This window comes from Lynx canadensis, chromosome F1, assembly GCF_007474595.2.
Source record: "Lynx canadensis isolate LIC74 chromosome F1, mLynCan4.pri.v2, whole genome shotgun sequence".
NCBI classification, from domain to species: Eukaryota; Metazoa; Chordata; class Mammalia; order Carnivora; family Felidae; genus Lynx; species Lynx canadensis.
In genome coordinates, this window is record NC_044319.2 from 9,111,842 (window position 1) to 9,127,096 (window position 15,255).

Below are 15,255 nucleotides of genomic sequence, written 5' to 3' on the forward strand. Positions count from 1 at the left end.
TATGTTAATTAAAAATAAAATAAAAGCAGAAGCTGAAATAAACACATACTGTGTGTATGCAAGCAACCTTAACAAGAGTCTGCTGAAATCCATCTTGTAATACAATACGATAGCTTGGCTTGCCCAGGGAAATCATCTGAAGATGAGAATATGTTCATCCGATTTGTATTTGGGTTTTGGGTAAGGTTCAAGATCATCTGCTCAGTTGTCTCACTTTCTGGGAGAACTGAAGAGTTCAGTTAAACTATTCACTATCCAAAAACTATACATTTGTGTTCATGTGAAATCGGAACATAAAGTCCCACTTCTCAGATTAATAGTAAAAATGTGTGGCAAACAGACAAAATTAGCATATAAAACTATCACGCTAGCAAATGGAACATGAAAAAAAATCTGATTTTCTTCAAAAATATATACCCATTGTTTCTTTTGAATATTTTTATTTAGTTAGGAAATCATAAAATGACCTAAAAAATCCATAATATTCCACTGTAGAAAAAAGTTCTAATTACTATCTTGATAAAAGTTCACTTATCCATTTTAAACTAAAAGCCAAGACTTTTTTTTCTTTGTAAGCACTCAAATATAGAGATGAATTAGTACATAATTCCTTTCAAAGCATGCTGATAACTTGAGTTTGTGTAATTTAAAACATTTTCATGAATATACTTTTCTAGTAAAGGCCTCTTTACTTGCCTCATTTGAGGAAATTTTTTACACTGCAAAACACAAGCAAGGTATTCTGTTCCTACAGCCTTGGAAGATAGGAGAAAGGATGAGGTTATACGCCTTTTACAAACAAGGAAGCTAAGCCCCAACCACTCTGTGGTTTTTCCAATTGCAATTCTAAGGTAGAGCTGTCCGGGCCCTGCCCACCGAACTGGCTTGCCTTCTTTCATAGCAACTGTGGGGAGAGCATGGAATGCTAAATTACCTCAAAAACTTTGCGAAACAGAAGGGTTCCATCACGCTATGTTCTGTGACACATTTATAGTGTGACCCAGCTGTCACAATTACCTGTAAATGACTCTCAACTAGTTCTAAAAAGGAAAGCACATACATTTGTCACTGGGCCGCTTATGATAGGGTACAAAGTAAAACTCAAACGTCCTGAGTTGTTACAGCAACACTGAGATAAAAACAGGACCCTCACAAGAAAATTCCTTTAAGATGCGTTCAACATATTCGTACAACCTGTGTCTTTGCTGCCTCGAGTTCAGGAAAATGAAGAAGTTCAGCTTTGCTGGGATTTAAATATGTAGACCAAGTAGGATCAGTGTGTTTATATATCATCTTACCTCCAAAATGGATTACATCCGGCTTAATAATATGACACATAGAACATAATAATAACCTATAATAAACAGAAAATAAAGGGGTAATGGGAGAAATGGGAGACTGAGAAGCTATCTGTCCAAATACACATTTGTGGCTCTCCTCTAGGGGCCTTGCTGAGGCAACTCACAGAGAGCAGAGAGTGAGAAGAGTTGGCATTTCACCTTAAAGTGTGTGTGTGTGTGTGTGTGTGTGTATGTGTGAAGTGGGGGTGGGTTAGATGGAGGGGTTTCTGGCCAACTCAAGCACAAAGAGAAACTGTAAACACCTGCCTGAGGCCTTGGGTTCCCAAGAAGTTTACACTGGTAGAAAGAGCATTTGGTGATTACTGCCAGAGGTGGGAATGGGGTGGTTTACAAAATGGTCAAGGCCTCATAGCTGGGAAGGAGACCCAAGACTCCAGAATCTGGGTCAAATCCACCATTCCCTCAGCTGTGGGAGAGGAGCCAGCCAGCTTGGCTTAATTGAAACCCCTTCATCACATCGGGAAGAAATGCTTCTGCCTACTCACATACACAGTTCTAGGAAAAGCAGTGAACTCAGCTGAGGCTGGTGTTCTTCCAGATTGCCAGGCATATGTGTGATTTTATTTTAAACATAGCATCCTAAAAGCTGCCCCTGGGTTAGAATAGCTATTGTTCAGCAAATGACTGGTCAGAGATTGTGCTGAAGCTCTTAGCGCCAGGCAGGCTTCTATCATTTGCTGATGGATCTGTATGCATCCTGGGGAATGTTTCCAAGTCTGCTCCACATCCTGGTCTGATGGCTCATGAGTAAGTGCAGCCTAGTAAACTTATGCACAGCCTTCCCAAACCCTAGGGTAGACTGTGATCCCGGAAGAATGCTTCTTCTCTCGTTCTTTCTGTGAAACTTCTGATTGCTTGACCATTTTGCTCCTTGAATCCTGGAGCTGTGACTGCCCTCTTAACTGCTTTACACTAAGACCTCCATTGTTTTCAACAAACATTTAGGCATGGAATTCTCCTCTGTTCCAAAAAAAAGGTAAGTCCTCTCAGACAGACCTTGCAGACCTCTGGGTAGGATGTCCGTGTCTCTGCACAAGAGCTAAAACTAGAGGTGGGGCAGTGGCCCACTTGTCCCAAAGTGAGACTTTTGCTCTACCAGCAGGAACTGGATAGCCCCTAGTCTCCTTGGCTTGCACTTCTTGGTGTATGTAGAACCCTTACCCTAATAATAAGCTGGGACAAAAAATTGGGGGCCAAATATTCTTAATCTGCCACTTCTGGGGGAGAGCTTATACCCTGCAAAAGGGGCCTGGGTTGAGGAAGGGAGCCCCCTTGTCTCGACACCATAGTCTAGGATAGAACTTCTGTAGTAAGCTGCAGCTGGTGGGATGAGTAGTGCTGGCAGTCTGCTGATAAAGGGTGAAATAACAGAGTGGGAGCGAGACAGAGGGCACCTGCCTGGGTTAGAGCTTCGAGAGTAGTTTCCATAAGATATAATTGATGTGTGGCTCAAATGTCACAGATCTAGTAGACTGTTTCGAATGAATGATTCTCCATTTGCGGGGTGCCCTGAGAACATTTCCTAATAATGCCAAATGATTGTTTTACATAATTTTCTCCAGCTAAATGTTTGTTTGTTGGGAAGAGAGTTCATTCTAGAAGTCAGTCTCCTAAGCTCAAGAATTTTGTTAAATACAAGAGGATTTAAAAAATCTGTATCAGGGGCACCTGGGTGGCTCAGTCGGTTAAACGTCCGACTTTGGCTCAGTTCATGATCTCACGGCTTGTGAGTTCAAGCGCCGTGTCGGGCTCTGTGCTGAGAGCTCGAAACCTGGGGCCTGCTTCTGATTCGGTCTCCCTATCTCTCTACTCCTCTCCTGTTCACGCTCTGTCTCTCCCTCTCTCAAAAATAAATAGACATTAGAAAAATTTAAAAAAAATCTACATGAGGCAGGGGCTCTATACATAACTCATTTAATTATTTTGAAATATCTCCACCCACTTACCCACTTATCTACATATTATTTCTCTTATTTCAGGTAAGGACAAAGATGAAAAGTTATGGTAAATCCTTGAAGTCACGGTGGCAGAAGGGTGGAGCAAGTGCAGATACACGTGATACCAAAATCTTGTTCCATGACCATGCGAAGCTGCCCAGTGTCTGATCCAATGGAGACAGTGAATCAAACAAATAAATATATGGCCTAAGTCTGAAATCTGTCTGTTTCTATTACTACCACCAAACTTTTTCTAATCTCTAATTAAGATAATAATGTGAATACAATATAGCAATTGACATCTGATCATTGGCTAAAATCTTAGCATCTGGCAAATATTAACTAAATTCTCACCTACAGAGTGGGTACTGTTATCCTGGGGTTATAGTATTGGCCTGAAATCACAGAGCTAACACATGAAAGGCAGGATTTGGTCTCCAAGGTCATCAGGCCCGGGTTACACTGCCTTCCTGAATAGAATTACTATTAATTGCTGACCTGGTCACGTAAGACTGCTACAAAAATCTTTATTTATTTCTTTGAGAAATGTTTCATATGATTATTTTTATTTTCGAGTTTCAGAATTGTTTAATTATAAAAGATGGCTCTTTGACTAACAATTTGGTCATTAGGCAGTTTTTCTTCCGTGCATCTAACTGAAATTTCTGTTTGTCATAATTTAAGGACTTGACTTTTTTTTTTTTAATTCCAGTATAGTTGGTATACAATGTTATGTTAGTTTCTCTGTACACTATGGTGATTCAACAATCCTGTTATTTTTGTTAAAATTTTATTGAGGATTTTTGCATCTAGGTTCATCAGACATATGGGTCTCTAATTCTCTTTTCTTGTGTCTTTATCTAGTTTTGGCCTAAGGGTAATGTTGGCCTCATAGAATGAACTTGGATGCTTTCCTTCCTCTTCAATTTTTGAAACGGTTTGAGAAGAATAGGTATTAACTCTCCTTTAAATGTTTGGTTGATGTTTGGTAGAATTCACCTGTGAAGCCATCCGGTCCTGAACTTTTGTTCATTGAAAGTTTTTTGATTATTGATTCAATTTTGTTGCTGGTAATTAGTCTGTTCAAATTTTCTACTTCTTCCTGCTTCAGTTTTGGTAGTTTATATGGTTCTGGAATTTACCCATTTCTTCTAGTTTGTCCAATTTGTTGGCATATAATTTTCAGTAATACTCTCTTACAATTCTTTGTATTTCTATGGTATCAGTTATTATTTCTCCTTTAATTTCTGATTTTGTTGTTTCAAATCCCCCCCTTTCCGTTTCTGTTGATGAGTCTGCTAAAGGTTTATAAATTTTATCTTTTCAAAGAACAAGCTCCTGCTTTCATTGAGCTGTTCTATTGTTGTTGTTGTTGTTTTACTTTCTATTTAATTTATTTCTACTCTAATCACCACTATTTCCTTCTTTCTACTGGTTTGGGTTTTGTTTGCTCTTTTTTAGCTCCTTTAGATGTAAGATTAGGTTGGTTGATATTTTTCTTGCTTCTTGAAGTGGGCATGTATTGCTCTAAACTTACCTCTTAGACCAGCTTTTGCCCCATTGTGTATTCATTTTCATTTGTTTTCATGTACTTTTTAATTTTTTTCTTTTATTTCCTGGATGACCCATTCATTGTTTAGTAGCATGTTATTTAACCTCCATGTATTTGTGGTTTTTCCAGATTTTTTCTTGTGGTTCATTTCTACTTTCATATTGTTACGGTCAGAAAATATGCAATTTATGACTTCAATGTTTTTGAATTTGTGGAGACTTGTTTTGTGACCTAATATGTGATCTATTCTGGAGAATGTTCCATGTGCACTTGAAAAGAATGTATATTCTGCAGTTTTAGGATGGAATATTCTGAATATATCTGTTAGATCCAGTTGGTCCAAGATGTCTTTCAAAGCCACTGTTTCCTTATTGATTTTGTTTGAGTGATCTGTCCATTGTCATAACTGGGGTGTTAATGTCTTCTACTATTATTGAACTACTATCAATTACTTCCTTTATGTTTGTCATTGGCTGCTTTATGTTATTTGGGTGCTATCATGTTGGGTGCATACATATTTACAATTGTTATTATTTTCTTGTTGTATTTTCCCCTTTATTATTACATATTGTCCTTCTTTTCTCTCCTGTTACAGTCTTTGTTTTAAAGTCTATTTTGTCCAGTAGAAGTATTGCTACCCTGGCTTTCTTTTCACTTCTATTTGCATGATAAGTACTTTTTTACCCCTTCATTTTCAATCTGTCTTTAGGTCTGAAATGGGTTTTGCTTTTTGAACCATTCTGTCACCCTATGTCTTTTGATTAGAGTGTTTAGTCCTTTTATATTCAAAGTAATTATTGACAGATAATTTCAAAGTAGTCATTGGTAGATTTATTAATTTTTATATGAATATTTTTGGGTTGTGGAATGAATCATCTGAGTTTCCATTATTTCTTATGGGGAAATTCGTTTTGATATACAAGTGCTTTGGATTACAAGCATGTTTCTGGAATGAATTATGTTCACAAACAAAGGTTTCACTGTACTTTTAAGATGTGAATAACATTTAGCGGCACCTGGGTGGCTCAGTTGGTTAAGCATCTGATTTTGTCTCAGGTCATGATCTCGTGGTTTGTGAGTTCGAGGCCCACATTGGGCTCTGTGCTGACAGCTCAGAGTCTGCTCCAGATTCTGTCTCCCTCTCTCTCTCTGCCCCTCTCCTGAGCTCGCTCTCTCTCTCCCTCAAAAATAAACAAACACTAAAAAATAAAAAAAAAAAAAAAGGATGTGATTAACATTTAAATCAGTAGACTTGGAGAAAGCAGGTTATCCTCCATAATGTGGATGGGCCTAATTCAATCAGTCGAAGGTCTTAAGAAAAGTGGCTACCCTAGTACGAAGATATTCTGGAATTCTGTCTCCAAAATGCTCTCAGACTCAAGGTTATAACATTAACTACTACCAGTAATTACCACTCTGTTATGGGCCAATTCCTTAATCTCTCTCTCTCTCTCCCTGCACACACATTTGCACACACACGCACACACACACACACACACACACCCCTGTCTGTTTTCTGGAAAACACTGACTAATACAGAGAGAAAAGAGAAAAGGGGAAAATTGAGGCAGAGAAGCGAAGATATTTGTGAGCTACTTTTCTATGCTTACTCACTCATGATTCTGAAATCTCCATTCTGAAAGTAAAAGTTTATGCACAGGAAGTTCCCAACTTCCTACTTAGGCTCTACTTTTTAACGTGGAAACTCAATAGTTTCCTATAATCAACTCTTACCTTCTTTCTTGAAACAGGTTCCTGCTATCTTCCTTTCTCTTGTACTTCCACAGTCCTAAATCTCATTCAAAGAAAGTGCTAAGCTATTCACAATAATTTGATACTTAACAGATTCATACAGAAACTAGAGTCCAAAAAATAAAATTCTGAAATTCAATCATATTCAGGTAAACTATTACTTTCTTTTTCTCTTATGCTTGAAAATAAAAACTGAGCTAATAATTGGTTCCTTGAGATAAAAACATACTAAGTATTTAATAAACTTATTCTGAAAAGAAATTTTTATATCAAAGGAAGTAATTTCTCACCATTTATGAGTCTCTGTCAGCGAATTCTCCTCTGCCTCTTGGTCAATTTTAGCTGCAAATGCAAAAATAGAAAAAGAAATGAGATAAATGATAGTTACACTATCTTAAGCAAAATATGATCCAAATAATATGAAATATATTTTAATTCATTACTAATTGTTAATTCTAATATATTCCTGAAAGTTTATTTTAAATCTATTAATATGATTAAGTAGATTGCATTTAATTTTCTTTACCTATGTATCAACACATAAATATATGTAAATTAAAATTTTTAAATTCTAAGTAATTCCCTTTTTTCTAAGTTAATTTCTTTAAGTCAGTCACATTAACCTGAGAAAACAAAACAGTGGCTAATTTCATAATCACATTAAATGTGTTTGTCACATTAATTTGTTTAAATTAGGATTTTAATGCCAATAATTACTTGAAAATAATTCTCTCAAGCAAAGGTAGAAAAACCAAGTCAAGAAACTAAATAGAAATGGTTGTGACCTTCTTGACTAGTGCTCTCCGTACCAGACCACAAATGAACAGATACACAGATTATTTCTACAGAAGTACAGGATGAGATACTAATATTTTCTACGAATGAAAGTAGGGAGGCAATAGTGTACTCATTTATTTGCTAGCATTTTTGTCTAAACACAAATGGTAGACTGACAAACCCAAAGATCAAATTTGAGAAGGTGATTATATCATTATTTGAAATTATTTGAAAAAACATAGGAACTTCATTACATAAAACATGTGTGGCAGTGACTTTTACATTTTTCGACCAGCAAGCATGATGTATTACTCTACATACACGCACGTGCACACACACTGAACCTAAAGTTTAAAACATACTCTTCATGTGATGCTAATATTTTTAGACTATTCTACTAGAATAGTGCAGTTTAGTGTGGTATAGTGTAGTCTCAAGGTGTAGTTGTCACCCACTAAGTTGATTTCATGCATCACTAATGGTTGTCACACACACTTTGAAAATCACTAAGCAACAGGACAAAAAGTTAAAAAAATCAGTTAAAAAAAAAAACCCCTAGAACTAGTGAAAGAAGTTGTCTTTTGGGTCACACTTGTGACCATCTGGAGAAATGAGGAGAAAAGTGGAGGAGGGCGAGTTGATTATAAAAAATTGGAACTGTGCATGAAATCAAACCCATGGTCACTTGAGAATTGTCAAAGTGTCTCTATCACTACTTAAAACACAATAATCCAGCTTGGGCTGGTTAATGTTTTACAACCTCAAGATAGTGTTTGTTCAAAGGTCTGTACAGTATCTTTAAAGCCATAATTCAGGGGCATGCTGCCACTCTTGGCCAAGATTGTCGAATTTAGCAGGGATCATTTGACCTGGCAGCAGAGAGCATTGTTTTCTCCTTTACATTTTTGTACTTTAGATTGTTTACATGAACTTGCAGGTCAATTGTTAGCCATATTAAAAAATAGAATAAATGCTCCATGATTTTACTTTGAAAAGGTTCCAACATGAATACATTGTCTTATAAAATCTGCTCTGGGCTGCCTAGCTTAAAGACGGTGTGCTTCAAGAAGCAATTCTAGAACAATATAGAGTATAAGGGAAAACAAAAAAGTAGCACAATGCGTGCCATTTTCAGAAAGGACATTCTTCCAATTGCCCTCATATGTATATATATTTTTTTCCTTTTTTAAAAAATACAGAGATTAAGAGTGAGGTTGGAAGAAAATTTCTGGATTATGTTAGAAGAATCAAGTAAACTTCTTACGAAATTTAAAACATGCTGGAATGAGTGCGAGAGATCTGTGTTCTATTCCTGATTCTACCATTAAAATTAGCTACGTAATCTTAGGCAAATAGATTAATCTGTTGACATATATAAAATATTTAACATAGTGCCTCCAATAATTAGCAGGGACTAAATAAATGTTCTTTGAAAATGTTGGATTTTAAGCTCTTGAAATTTGAAAGGTGATATATAATTATCTTTAACTGAATACATCAAAAGCTATTTTATTAGGTTTCAACTTATATGAAGATAAAGAAAGCACATAGTTACAGCTTTTCAAAAAGTATAAGCCCCTAAATTGTGGTGAGTAGAGTGAAGTGAGTTTCATATGTTCATAATGATTCCTTTTGATGTGTACTAAAACAGTTCTTGCTTCACTGCATGAGCAAGTTTGGCTTAAAAAAAAAAAAAAACACTCTCTAATTCAATGTGGCAAAAGATTGGATCTTACCAAGGGAACTAAACATAAAAACAGACCCTCCTCCCAAACCTAATAGCTGTATTACAATCATAAAACCAAATTGGAAGAGCGGAGAATACTTAAAAATGCTCTATTATCCATTATCTTTACATGATTTTGAAGCTAAGAGGATTTGTGTATTCAGAGTGTAATCAGCTTTGATAAACAGTCAAATGAGAGATCAAAGCAAGTGCATTAGAGTACACATTTCAACTCTTGATGTAGAGTCAACAATTCAGTGAACTAGACAGATTTTCCTTTGTACGGCAATCTTAGAAACAAAAACTTTCTGAAAAGTTGGGGTGTAATTCAGTTTTCTGGGAACAGCGAAACACCATTTTCCAACAAGCTGCTTGTATAAACACTCCATCAACATTTTGCTGTTGTGATTCTTTGAAACACACTTACGATGTTAACTTAGTGACACACGCAGCATTCTGTTTCTTTAGTTAATGAGTATGAAATCTACCAAAGTAAAATAAAATGTAATTAAGTTAGAGAAAATTAGGATATCTTTTAGCAACAAAATAAGAATAACACTGCCATTCATGTAGGAGGTATTCAAGCTAGTCCCATCCAGGGACCGAAATCTTAAAGACTGTGTTTTTCCATCTGAGTAGAAGCTTCTGACAGGCAGTGGCCATCTGTGTTATATAAATAACTTTTCTAGTAAAAGCTGAAGGTGACATACAAATAAGATTATTTTCTATAAACCATTTCAACATCTTATTGCTAATTATTTTATTCCCTGAGCTATATTTTCAAAAATACAAATACTGTTTTTAGTTCATTTCTAATGGCACAGATGGCTTTGTGACTAGTTTTGAATGCCAGTGTTACTTTTTGCACGTTTCCTATATATTTACAAGATAGTGTCAATAAACCTTTATCAATTAAGTATGCAAATTTTTCTTGATAAGAGTTATAAAAGGTTCCAATTTTCTATCTAAAGGATGACTGAGTTTCCAATTCTTTGTTTTTAACTTTAAAAAACAATTGGTTTTGAGAGTGAAAGAGAGCGTGCATGATCTGGGAGGGGCAGACAGAAAGGGAGACACAGAATTCAAAGCAGGCTCCAGGTTCTGAGCTGTCAGCACAGAGCCCGACCCGGGGCTCAAATTCATGAACTGTGAGATCATGACCTGAGCCGAAGTCAGATGCTCAACCGACTGAGCCACTCAGGGACCCCAAATTTTCCCATTCTTTATAGCACATAGCTTATTTCTTTTTTTCATATGTCAAATGAGAATGGTGGCCTTCTAGTCATTCATGAGAATGGTAACTACAGAAAAGTTTAAAAAAGCATTAAAATAGGCAAACAGGTCCATGGCTTGGATTAGAGTGACCTTTGTATTGTCATCCAATCACCTGAGGCTCCCTGTACCTCTATTGCCAGGAAGCCTTGACCACCTTTGATGGAGGAATTGGCGTGACTCCTAATGGACACCACCAACCCAGGGCACCCTTGGCCTCAGATCCCTAGGACCTGCCTCTCCCACATGGTGCATGAAAGAGTTACAGTTCCTTGGCAAGGTTCTTACCACTCAAACTCATTTTCATATCTCATCGGGGTCAGTGTTTCGGTTTAGGACATGACATTCAGAATCAGGCAGACCTATGCATGAATTCTATACCAGCCACTAAGTTGTGTTAGATTTTAATAACCTTACTAATCACATGGATTTAGTAACTTTTCTTTATCATTATAACAGGGTAATAATTTCCTTATTATGCATAAAATAATGCGTAAACCACCTGCTTCATAGGTAATAATTTTTCCGTCTTTCTTTTCCTCTCCACATTACCGTGACTATAAAAAAAAAAAAAAAAAAAAGGACTGGGATATGTTACTTTTAAAATGTAAAAACTTCTCCATTGGAGGAGCACCAAATATCTTCTTAATCCTTCTACATAGAACCCAGACTCAGAATGAGGCTTATATATTGCTAAAATAAGAGTGCCTCCTTATAACAATATAAAGAAGTTATGGGCCAAGACATATCACAGGAGGCTCAAACACTTTTACAAAAAACAAAAAATAACTCTATATTTAATATCTTTTCTTGTTTTTTATTTCTACTTAATTTGTATGTGTTGTTGTTTTCACAGGCTCCTAATACTTAGAGTATAAGCAGAGGCTAACAGTTTCTCAGTCCTTTTTGTGGAGGTACGGTAGTAAATAAAATCGCTGTATGGGGGAAAACAGTACCTTTTGTAAAGTTAGGGAAGAACTACAGAAATCCAAAAGATAAGATATTTTCAAAGTTTGCAATATTCCTCTAAAGCATACATGTTTTACTCTAACATACTACGGGTAACCATTCCTATCTTGATGTCTGGGTTCCACAGCCAAGAAAATGTTCTGAGACTGGATGTACTGGGAACAGAGTTTAACGTGGGGAGAAGAAAATCAGAATGGTGAAATAAAACAATCAATCCTGTACTGATACTAGAAGGAAGAAAAAGTACAATGTAGTTTAAGAAGGAAGGCAAAATAAAAAGTGGTTTGTACTGACACAATCTCCAGAGAATATTAGTAACTCACAGACCTAAAATCGAAACATGTAGAAACGAATGGACCTTATATGAGCTGATCAATCAACTGTGCACTTCAGGGGCAAACTGGGTATTAGATATTCATAAAACTATTGCAACTCTTGTAGGGATGGTTTCCCCTTGCCCCCCAAATCTCAAAAGCTAGAAATTTGTAATTTGAGGCAGACAAAACTTGTGGTTAAAACCATGTAATAAAAGAAACACTGAACTTTTTAGGAGGCAGTCTTTATTTATTTAGTTGGTTAGTTTCACCTCCCCCCTACTTATTTGTTTTAAGGCTAGGGCATAAGATTACCTTTCAGGTCCAATTCTGCCAGAGACCATTGGCATGGACATTCCTATGTCCCTAAACATGAAACTACTTAAAAAAAATGTTTCAGTGATTCTGTTTGAGCACTTTGGCATTCAGTGATCTCTTCTCCAACAGCATTAATACTTCCTCCCCAAAATCTCTGCTTCCACAAATATTTTCTGGTGTTTGTTGTCCTACTAAGTTACTATTTTGACCCAGTGATTAGTGTCTGTAGTCACTTGTCTGGCTCCAGACTCTTTTGCAATGTTAAATATTTCTGCTGAACTTGTTCCAAATGACTCTGAGTAAGCAGAGGCACGGAACGGACGCCCTTTCTGATCTGGAGCTTTCATGAGGGAATACCACATATTCCCAGGTAATTGGAGACAGAGTTGCATTTGAGTAATATCAGATGGAAGGCAACTTAGAACCCTTTCATCTGCTTGTCTAGGCTCTAAATCTTTTTGCTATTTTTCCTTTTATTTAAAGTGTTAACTAGTTTTTGTTTATAATTAGCTATGAATGTGCATTTCAGTTGCTTTTAAGTGCAGCCAGTATGGGTTATTTTTTAGACAGATGCAGTGCCTTTCTTTTGAGTCATTTAAAGTTGTCATTTAATTGTAGATATATTACTCTGGTTTTGAGATTTTTGAGACACTGATCCTTTTGACAATGAGCTGAAAGTCAAGTAAATTTAGGCAGCTTATATAGGTCAGACAGTGAATGAATATCAGAACTTCTTTCCTCAGATAGCAAAGGAAATAACGAACTCTCAATGCCTTCCTTCCTTGATGTTGCAAATTGTTCTTAGGATAATAAAACAAATGCGGTGGAATACTCCTGAGAGGAAGAAAGCAAATATCTACAGAGTATAAATTTACAACTTGGCCTTTGCAATAATTCACAGCCAACTTTGAGTTAATACTGAGGGTTATTCCTACTTTGTGCATAAAAATACATACCATTTGTGTCCCTAGAAATATGAGTGTATAAACATAATGAATAGGTGATTGCTGTAAAAATTCAAGAAACAAACACACTATAGTAAATGATGTATAGTCCAAAAATTTGATATATGTGGCTTCTGGCCAAACCTAAAATATAAGAAAGCCGTGTGCTATTATCACCCAGTCTCATGTAGTTATTGAAGTGGTCCTTAGTGAAATTCCTTTCTAAATCTTCTTTTTAAACCCAAAGTGAAAACGACATGGGAAAGCATAATGTTCATGTATGAGTTTCACATTCTGTGAACAATACAGTATAAAAAGAGTTATTGACTTCCAACGGAAACATTGCTTATAGCACCTAATTTTAAAAATAAAATTATAGACAAAGCCAACATAGCATTCTACCTATATTCTAAGTAAATCTCTCATAAGCTTTCAGTAATCAGCATTAAAAAAAGACACATCTGGGGCAAATTCTCTTTTTTTTCTTTTTCAAGTAGCAAATACCTTGAAGAGGATGAATCAGGCATACCTTTTTACTAATTACAAGCTGAACTTAAATTAGGATCCTTCAGATAACACAAAAATTTCTATGAGCCTTTAACTAAAAATATGCAAATGCATGTCTCCAGACTGAGCTTTCCATATTAACTGCAATACCAATTAATTCTAATTTGTACATTCAAAATACAAGACACAAAACCACTTAAACTAAAAAGGTGAAAACCAGAAAATCTTTCTTTATATATTTTCTCTTCCTCCGAACTTTACTTGCCAACACAATGCACAAATTATGAATTACCATAGGAGGGCTAGGGCATTCCAATCTTAGAAACAAAAGTCACATGATTTAATGTTACAATATTTCAACCAAACTTTGAGCAACAGATACATTTTGGGTACTTTGTTAGGGGCTAATAGGTGGACAACTACTAAGAAAATGTTAGATGAGCAGAGAGACCCATTAATAATCATGCATATAAACATTACAGAGATAGTTCAATGGGAATGTTAATACAGATAATGGCATTACTAGTCTAAGTATTTTTTTAAAGTTTATTTATTTGAGAGAGAGTGCACGTGAGTGGGGGAGACAGAGGTAGAGACAGAGGGGTAGAGAGAGGAAGAGACAGAATCTCAAGCAGGCTCCACACTGACAGGGGGCTTGAATCCATGAAGTGAGATCATGACCTCAGTCAAAATCAAGAGTCAGATGCTTAATCATTGGAGCACCTCTAATTCTTTGCATATAATAACCTACAATAATAAAGCCCTATAAGAAAAGCCCTACAATCATTCCCATTTTGCAAGAAGGAAATTAGTGGTTAAATAACTTGTACAACATATAAGAAATACTAAGAGAAAGAGAAAGGATTCAAATGCACACGGTCTGATCCCAGAGCCACACTGTCAATTCAGTCATGAGCAAAATTAAGTGAAATATTTACCTATTGAGAGAGATGTTAATAAGGAAAACAGAGAGGCAAAATGCTGAGCTGTGACAAATGACTGATGAACAAACATCAGTCAAATGAAAAAGTAGAGAACTAAAGAGGACACTTAAACAACAAACATCAAGCAAAAAGGTGCAAAGACATAAATGCCTCATAGTCCAGGATGTCAAGGAAGGAAGGATATAACGTAGAAAAGATGGGAAATATAATGAAAAATAATTGTCCAAAAAGCTGTAGATAGAAGCAAGTTCAGCCTCTTATGCTGTGATATCATAACAAATGAGGCAAAGGAGACTTTAACCTTATTCACTTTAAATCAATGGAAAGAGATGTCTACCTCTGGACTTAACAAGAACCCAACTTACCTCCTACTGTAATCAACCAGAAAACTGGATAAAATATATGAAACAATAGTCTTCATATATTTGACAACTGGCAGCACAAAGCTGTCATCTATGAAAGAAGGTAGACAAACTAGCTGAACCCTAAACTCTTCCTGGATTTCTGTCTAAAGGCAATTTCCAGACTGTGGGCCCTGGAAGGAGAACCCAAATAAGCCAGTCAGTCTCCCTAAGTTGAGGAAGTACAGTTAGGAGTTTGGGGAGTCTGAAGTAGGTAAAAGTTAAGGGGCTGAGAGTCAGAGAGGAAACAGCCTTACAGGAAAGAAGGCCACAAAACTTTATTGAATCTCTTTGGTTTTTTGCTGAGTATTAGGTGGCACATGTATAGAGTGAAGCTCTATATGTCAAAGAAAGAATTCAGGAGCTATAAACTGAATAATTCCCAGAGCTCATACAGGACCTAGAGGTGTTCAAAATCTGGAGTTACAGTGGAGAACTGTTGTTGACCACCTGGGTGAGGACAGCTATTGGAGACCCCAGT

General features: G+C 36.3%; 1 protein-coding gene across 1 annotated transcript in view; it reads right to left on the reverse strand.

The window, feature by feature from the left end:
* Positions 1-15,255, reverse strand: part of FMN2 (formin 2) — a 391,745-nt gene that overhangs the window by 66,074 nt on the left and 310,416 nt on the right. Inside the window, exon 15 of the mRNA XM_030303011.1 lies at positions 6,893-6,944. Coding sequence (XP_030158871.1) covers positions 6,893-6,944 — 52 coding nt within the window. The remainder of the gene's footprint in view (positions 1-6,892; positions 6,945-15,255) is intronic.